Genomic DNA, 8983 nt, shown 5'->3' with positions numbered 1-8983 from the left:
TTTTATGCTCTTTGTTTTAAAAAAGACTGAGTCTTCCAGGTAGCAAGCTTGCAGGGCCTTTTCCAGAGGTGCCCTGCCTCGGAGACACACAGGGCCCGCCAGGGACAAGGACTGTCCCACCCTGACTGGGTCCTTCCTGCCTGGGTGGCAAGCCTGACATCCTCTGCCGTTTAGGCTCTGGATTCTGCTTCTTACATCTGACAGGGGCCAAGGGCAGGGCCTGAGAGGGGCAGAACTGATGCTCAGAAGAGGAAAAAGCTATCTGGGGGAGAGATGGAACTGGGGCCGAGCCTCCCCAGGGTGCAGAGGCGCTTTAATTCTACCCCCAAAGGTAGGCTCCAGGCGTGTCACCTTTGAGGGATGTGGACAGCAAGCTCTCCTGGGGGTCCTTGGAGTCTTCCTTGTGTCTCCCTGTCCCAGGAACCTCAGACTCCCACATTTCCCCTCCCTCTCCGGATTTCCTGCCCTCCACGGAGCTCTGCAGACTCCAGCCTTCTTATTCTATCCCAGCAACCTGGTCTGATTCTTGCAGACTGTGGGACGGACTGGGTCTGCAGGGAGAGTGCAGGGGACATGGGGACTCCAGCTAGCTCTTGGCTCTCTGTCCCCATCGGTGCAGCAGACAACCCCTCCTGATACCCCAGCCGCAGCATCTGGGTCAGGTGGACCCTCCTCTTCCTTGCAGCTGACCGAGGAGGCTTGGGTCCTCACTAGTAATTCCTTGCAGTCCTAGGGTGCAACAGTGGTTATGGTTGTTTCTTTAAAGCATCATCTTGGTTTTTTTTTTTTTAAGGAAGAGTTACTTTAAATTTTTTTAAATTTATTTTTTGTTGTGCTGAGTCTTCAATGCTTCACGGTTTTCTCTAGTTGTGGCAAGCAGAGGCTATTGTCTGGTTGTGGTGCTCGGGCTTCTCATCGTGGTGGCTTCTCTTGTTCAGAGCACCTGGTCTAGAGCCTAACTGCTTCAGTAGTTGCAGCTCCCAGACTCTAAAGCACAAGCTCAATAGTTGTGGTACAAAGACTTAATTGCTCTGCAGCATGTGGGATCTTCCGAGATCAGGGATCAAACCTGTGTATCCTGCATTGGCAGGCAAATTCTTTATCACGGAGCCACCAGGGAAGCCCAAGAGTTATATCTTCTAGGGATATACTGAAATATTTACAGGTGAAATACCTGTATCTGTTTTGCTTCACAATAATCTAATAGGGGGCAGAGAGAAGTAGGTAGGAGTACAGATGAAACATTAATGGCTGTTTGAAACTTCAATTGGGTTTAGAAAGTTGCCATAATAAACTGTATAGAAGGGGAAAAAATCACTATCAATAATTGCAGAAAGACATTTCCAATCTTTACAAGCTGAACAGCCCTGGGCTAGTCACATAACCTCTTAATGTCCACATTGGGTAGATGGAGAAAAAAAAACACCTCATATTTGCTCAGGCTAGAAACTTGGGAAATATTTTTAACTTCTCTGGCTTTCCCAGTCTCCCACATATGGTCTATCATTGAATCCTTTCTGTTTCCCTCTCTCTTCCATCTTCCCCCTACTGTCCATCTTGTCCATCACTGTGATCTCACAAAATTCCAAAAGCCTCCAACCTGTTCTCCACTTTGTAATCAGAGTGGTATTTCTAAAATTCAGTCTGATTGTGCCATTCCCAACCCCATTTATAACCATTAAACTTGATTCATTTGGGGTCGCTGAGGGTCGCACACAACTGAGGGACTTCACTCTCACTTTTCACTTTCATGCATTGGAGAAGGAAATGGCAACCCACTCCAGTGTTCTTGCTTGGAGAATCCCAGGGACGGGGGAGCCTGGTGGGCTGCCATCTATGGGATCGCACAGAGTCAGACATGACTGAAACGACTTAGCAGCAGGGTGTAACACCCTCCCTCTCCACAGAGCTCAATGCTTTACAGACATCATTGAGCTCTTGCCTGGAGGATGTCTAAACTCTTTATCTCAGGACACACAACCATCCTAGGAAGGACTTTGCTCCGGTGTCCCCTTTCTAAGTCACTCGGTGATTAGGCTGGGAATTCACCCTGCAGCCCCTGTCTGGGGACAGGCCTTGGTAAATGCTGTGTGTGGCTTCTAGGGTCTCAGCTGCCTTGGATGTAGGAATAGGAAACCCAGTAAGGAGAGGGAAAGGCAGCTGCTACATAGGCTCTGTGATTTTAGAGCAGTGTTTTGTCAGAAGGAAGGAGGCCAGCTCATGGAGAGTAGTCAGGTTTGTCTCAAAGCCTTGCTTCTTCAATGGGATTCAGAACAATTTCTTTTAAGCCACAGAATGGGACAATTTCACAAGGACATAGTTCAGGCTGTTGAGACAAGGAAAGGAGTTTGGAGCAGGTTACTTTGGTTCTCTTCAGCCTCCCCACATTCCTTACTTTGGCCCCTGAGAAAAAGTGCAACATTCAGAATCTTCAGTGGAATGGAAATAAACTGAGTTGGTGCCTGTTTGTCTCTATGGCAATCTAACCTTACCAAAATGAGTGGGTATGTGGTTTGGATTCCTTTGTTTTCTTCCCCTGGTTCCTTTATCTCTATTCCAACCCAGTGCTCACTCTGGGCAGGTGCCTAATGGGCCAGCTTAGGTTACACGATGGTTTTAAATTTGGCCTGGTTTGTGTGTAATGTCTTTCAAAGGCTTAGGATGAAGCTTGGATTCTGGACGCCATGGATGTTTGCAGGAACACACTGACTCATGAAGGAAAAGCTGAGTTTCAGCAGAAAAGGGAGACCTCAGCCTAGCAACATCACCCCAGAGGAATTCCCAAGAGTGTGGCTCAAGGCTTCAACCAGCCAGATGGAGATCACCATGGGGGTCATGGATGAGAATGCCACCAATACGTCAACCAACTATTTCCCTCTGCTTGACCCCCTCGGAGCCCAAGCTGCTTCTTTCCCCTTCAACTTCAGCTACGGTGACTATGATATGCCCTTGGATGAAGATGAGGATGTGACCAATTCCCGGACCTTCTTTGCCGCCAAGATTGTCATTGGCATGGCGCTGGTGGGTATTATGCTGGTCTGTGGTATCGGCAACTTCATCTTCATTGCTGCCCTGGCCCGCTACAAGAAGCTACGCAACCTCACCAATCTGCTCATCGCCAACCTGGCCATCTCTGATTTCCTGGTGGCCATTGTCTGCTGCCCCTTCGAGATGGACTACTACGTGGTGCGCCAGCTCTCCTGGGAGCACGGCCACGTGCTGTGCGCCTCTGTCAACTACCTGCGCACGGTCTCTCTCTACGTCTCCACCAACGCCCTGCTGGCCATCGCCATCGACAGGTGAGTGGGGGTGGGGACCACCAAGGAAGGGCAGCTGTGACTGATGAGAGGTATCTGTGTTCACCAGAACTGTGGATGCATGGAGGGGCCAAAGGTGGCCCATTTACTGAAAGTGAGAATTGTAGTTTTCTAGCTGTAAGGAGTCAGGAGATAGTAGAGGCCCCTAGAGTTGGGTAGCCAGAAGGCTGCTGATCTCTCTGCTATGCACTTGCTGCTAGGTGCTGTCCAAGGCCTAGAGGCAGACAGCCACCAGGAGGTGTGGAGGGAGAAGTTTAAGTTGCAGGCAGTTACCTCCTGAGTCAACTTGGTAATCTTAAAGGAGGTTTCTATCTCATCAAGACCTACTATACTAAACATGACACCCTACTAATACCAGTTGACTTTTTAATAGTTATTATTATTTTAAAAATTTTAATTTTATATTGGGGTATAGTAGATTAGGGCTTCCCTGGTGGCTCAGATGGAAAGAATCTGCCTGCAATGTGGGAGACCTGGGTTCGATCACTGGGTTGGGAAGATCCCCTAGAGAAGGGCATGGCAACCCACTCCAGTATTCTTGCCTGGAGAATTCCATGGACAGAGGAGCCTACAGTCTATAGGGTCACACAGAGTCCAGCATGACTGAATGACTAACACTACTACTACAACTATAGTAGATGAACAGTGTTAACACTGGTTGATTTTAAAGAAGGTTGAGGAATTTGTTTTGAAAAAACAAACAAAACAAGTCAAAACAAAGCATATGCTTACTTACTCTTTGTTTTTGTTGCAATAATCAGTTTGCTCCTTTTCATACATTAGTGTGCAACAGTACAGAAGAGCTGATTCTAGTAAGATAAATAAAATCAGTAAGAGCAGCCTTTGCCAATCTTATATCTTCAGGCTTTTCATTTAGTATAATCACCTGTGCTAATGGACCAGAGTGGTTTTTGTGCCCTTGGGACAGTCTTTGAAGGCTCGTCTGCCCAAAGTTGAACTCTTATTACAAAACACTGTGTTGCAGTGTAGAGACAGATACCCTGAAGGTCTGACTGGGCCTCTGTGTACTTGGATCTGAACAGTCTGTCTCTCCGTCTTAACCCAGAGGGCCTGAACCACAGATGCTCTCTGTGTCCCATGGCCCGAGGGCTCTGGTGGCATCTGGCCCACTCCTTGCAATCAGGACATCCCGGGATTGAGAGGGGATTGAGAAGGAGCCTGGCTTTAAAACCTAGAAGCATGTCAGAGGGTTAGCACATTAATCAGCCCTTGGTCTGTCATCTGTAGAAGGTGTCAGAAGTGTCATCCCTGAAGAAGGCTTGGCTGAGGTCCTCAGGGTGAGCCATGGAGCCCCATGGTGTTCTGTCTACCCATGAACAGACTCTGGGTGAACATGTGGAAGGAGCACCTGCTTCCCAAGTCCTCCTCACAGCTGTTGAGGAAGATCTCCAGAGACCTTGTCTCTGAACTTTTCTGCAAGTGGAAGCTGCACCATCTCTTTTAGCACACGAGCAGGACAAAACAAAGGGGTCATTTCCTTAAGTTTCACCCTAGTAGGACATCTTTTCACAGAGGGTGCTCCTAGCCACTGCGGGCGAGTAGGTAGATGCCTGCTGTGGGGTGGGCCCCTGCTGCCTGCGTGAGACCCATTTTACCAGGGAGGGGCCTACTGGTGGAAAGGGGTAACACTGAAGGAAGAAGCAGCTTCAAGGGGAATGGAAGCCAGGGTAAAATCAGGACATCGGGCTATTCTGAACATGTAAGATAATATTATCTATTATTATGTCAATCAACTCACCTCCATCTACCAAACTCTTTCAAATTCTTATTCAACTTTCATATGAAACTCAGCTTGTCTGAAATATTGCAGGCATTTCTTTTATACTAGGGATTTTAATTGGGAGCATGCTTGCATCCTGGGGACTGCTCTTGTTTAGAGTAGTGTTGTGATTGGAAACTTGAACCCAGACACTGGAGGAAACGGTGTTGCCTGCGCGGGACCATCCAATGGCCTTGGCCGAATAACTGACTGCTCCAACGCCTTAAGTTCATTTAGTGATGATTGTGATCTTTGTTTCAAATTATTTAGATTTTTATGTGTTTTTACATGTCAAGTTTCAGTTTCATGAATAGATTCCTGTTTGGCCTCATGTGTTCAGGATTTAATCAGTGATTTTCAGGTTTGATTTTGTTGTTGGGAACTAGTTTTTATCTTGATAAAACAAATATGCCCACAGTTATAAAAATATCTTTAATTTTATAAATTTCTGTAAGAATGGTATGAGCAGTTAGTCTATTGTTCAGTCACGTCCAACTCTTTGTGACCACATGGACTCTAGCCTGCCAAGCTCCTCTGTCCAAGGAATTCTCCAGGAAAGAATATTGGAGTGGGTTGCCATTTCCTTCTCCAGGGGATCTTCCCCAAAGAGGGATCCAACTGGGCTCTTCCACATTGCAGGCAGATTCTTTACCATTTGAGCCACCAGAGAATCCCAAGCAGTTAGTCTGCCCGGGTTTAAACTCCTACTGCACTGTCTATTGGCTTCAGGGTTTTGTTATTTGACCCCTCTCTGCTTCAGTTTTCTCATGTATAATATAAGAATGATAAGAAAACTTAATGTATTGGATTGCTTTAAAGATAACATGAAATAACACATGTAATTCTTTCAGTTCAGTTCAGTTCAGTTCAGTCGCTCAGTCGTGTCCAACTCTTTGCAACCCCATGAATTGCAGCATGCCAGGCCTCCCTGTCCATCACCAACTCCAGGAGTTCACTCAGACTCACATCCATCAAGTTGGTGATGCCATCCAGCCACCTCATCCTCTGTCGTCCCCTTCTCCTCCTGCCCCCAATCCCTCCCAGCATCAGAGTCTTCCAATGAGTCAACTCTTTGCATGAGGTGGCCAAAGTACTGGAGTTTCAGGTTTAGCATCATTCCTTCCAAAGAACACCCAGGGCTGATCTCCTTCAGAATGGACTGGTTGGATCTCCTTGCAGTCCAAGGGACTCTGTAATTCTTTAGAACAATGCTTAAAGCAGAGTAAGTACTAAATAAACAGTGGATGTTATAATATGTAAATTACCCTTTAAAGGAACAGTAATAACAGAACCAGATAACCTATGACTATTTCTGATTGGCTCGCCTCTTTTGCTTTCATCACAGTGGTTGTTTTATGACTTGATTAAAGAAATAATACTACAAAGTTTCTAAGAAATACAGCTCTCAAGTTATAGTAGAACAAAACTATTTATCTCCTACCTATTCTCTGTCTCTACTATTGGTTCCATGGTTCTCCCAGGCATCTAACCTGGCAAATCCCTTTTGTCCTTGCTGCTTTCTCCCTTTCTCCACCATTCATTTTATTCCCAGGGCCTGACAGTACGCCCCACCCACAGCCCCTGCTCCCACCTCCCACTTTTCCAGCAAGGGCTGAACTATCACAGTCTTCTCTTGGTCTTCCTGCCACCAGCGTTTCTTGGCTCTGCCCCTTTGCCAACCCTACTCCCTCACAATCCATCCTAAACGTTCATTCATTTACTCATTTGTTCATTCAAACAATGCATTTTTATAGAGAGCCTTCAATGTGACAAATACTATTACAAACACTGGTGAAATGATGGTGAATAAGCAAAAAAATTCCTTGCACTCATGGAGCTTGATGGAGAGAGACCAGTCAGGCAAGCAAAGAAGGAAGGTAATTTCAGAACATTAGAAATACTCCGAGTAAAAGCAAAAATATACATACCCTATAATGAAAAAGAATCCGAAAAACAAGTACATGTAAGCATAACTGAAGCACCTTGCTGTACACCTGATCCTAACGCAACATTGTAAATTAAGTGTTCTTCAATAAGACAGACAGACACACAAGCAGAGACTGAGAGTGACGGAGCGTGGGAGAGGCTCTAGGTGGGAGTCAGGAAAAGTGTCTCAGAAGAGATATTGAAACAGATCTCTGAATGATGGAGGGGAAAAAAAAAACTGGCCTTGTAAAGACTGGGAAAGAGTATTTCAGACACAAGGTGCAAAGGCCTCAAGATAGGAGAAAAATTGAAGGTTGTAGGAATTGTGAGAAGGGCCCTGTAGACTGAGGGAAGAAAGCAAGACTACAGCCAAATTCATCTTCTGCCTCATACACCCTTCCCTCTCTTGCTTGAAAGACCTCTAACACCACCATTGTCTACAGAACACGGCTGGAATCTTTTCATCTGTTTTTCCAATGTCTTATTATTGAGCTCCAGACCACCTGCCAGTCTCATGCTGGGTAAACACATTGATCTTCTGTTTTCCAAAAACAGGTTGCAATTTTTTTGAGAACTGTCACCGTGGCCTGTTACATTTCTGTTCATCCAGGGCTAGGTACTTGTCGAGGGTGACGTTTTATTAAGATTCTAAGTACCTGGAGTTCACAGTCAGCAAAGGTTATGAAAGAAGTAAGACATGATCCCTTTTCTTGGGAAGCTTGTCATCCAGGGCGCAGGGAGGGGTGAGAACTAACACGGAAGAGTTAGAGGGGAAGTAAAGCGTCAGTTTGAAATGAAATTTGGAAAAGGGGAAGATCATCCGATACCAGAAGAGTCAAAGGAGGCCTCATGCAGGAGGCAGATTTTTAACTTGGCTTCAACCAGTGACTATCAGTAAAGAAGAAGAAAGGATTTCCAAGAGGGTAGAATGGTGTTTGCAAAAGCTGAGAGGTGAGAATGCTTGAGGTGACAGTGAGATCCGGGGAGGACAGGAGGTGTGGGGACAGAGCAAAGAATGTAAGAGAGTAGAGATCAGAAAGAACAGGGACCTGCTCTAAAAAATAAATGGGACCTAGTTAAACTTAAAAGCTTTTGTACAAAGGAGGAAACCATAAGCAAGGTGACAAGACAATCCTCAGAGTGGGAGAGAATAGCAAATGAAACAACTGACAAAGAACTAATCTCCAAAATATACAAGCATATGAAGCTCAATACCAGAAAAGCAAACAACCCAACTCAAAAGTGAGCAGAAGACTTAGACATTTCTCCAAAGAAGGCATACAGATGGCTAATAAACACATGAAAAATGCTCAGCATCACTCATTATTAGAGAAATGCAAATCAAAACTACAATGAGGTATCATCTCACACCCATCAGAATGGCCATCATCAAAAAGTCTACAAGCAATAAACGTTGGAGAGGGTGTGGAGAAAAAGGAACCCTCTTACACTGTTGGTGGGAACGCAAATTGAAACAGCCACTGTGGAGAACAGACTGGAGATTCCTTAAAATGCTAGGAATAAAACTAGCAACAACAATCCCACTACTGGGCATATACCCTGAGGAAACCATAACTGAAGAATACACATGTACTCCAATGTTCATTGCAACACTATTTACAATAGCTAGGACATAGAATCACTCTAGATGTCCATAGACAGATGAATGGATAAAGAAATTATACATATACACAATGGAATATTGCTCAGCTATTAAAAGGAATGCATTTGAATCAGTTCTAATGAGGTGAATGAACCTAGAGCCTATTATAGAAAGTGAAGTAAGTGAGAAAGAGAAAGAGAAATACTGTATATTAATTCATACATATGGAATCTAGAAAGATGGTACTCATGAACCTATCTACAGAGCAGCAGTGGAGATGCAGACACAGAGAACAGACTTTAAACACAGTGTGGGGGAGAGAAGGTGCGATGATTTGAGAGCATAGCATTGAAACAT

The 8983-nt window shown here is 45.2% G+C and overlaps 1 protein-coding gene across 1 annotated transcript in view; it reads left to right on the top strand.

Annotated features, from left to right (window-relative positions):
• The window catches only part of PROKR1 (prokineticin receptor 1), an 18613-nt gene that overhangs the window by 1828 nt on the left and 7802 nt on the right, over positions 1-8983 (top strand). Inside the window, exon 2 of the mRNA XM_010845323.1 lies at positions 2655-3299. Within this exon, the coding sequence (XP_010843625.1) occupies positions 2713-3299 (587 nt within the window). The 5' untranslated portion in view covers positions 2655-2712. The remainder of the gene's footprint in view (positions 1-2654; positions 3300-8983) is intronic.

This window comes from Bison bison, unplaced genomic scaffold, assembly GCF_000754665.1.
Source record: "Bison bison bison isolate TAMUID 2011002044 unplaced genomic scaffold, Bison_UMD1.0 scf7180017864215, whole genome shotgun sequence".
NCBI lineage: Eukaryota > Metazoa > Chordata > Mammalia > Artiodactyla > Bovidae > Bison > Bison bison.
This window is presented reverse-complemented; position numbering and strand designations above follow the sequence as displayed.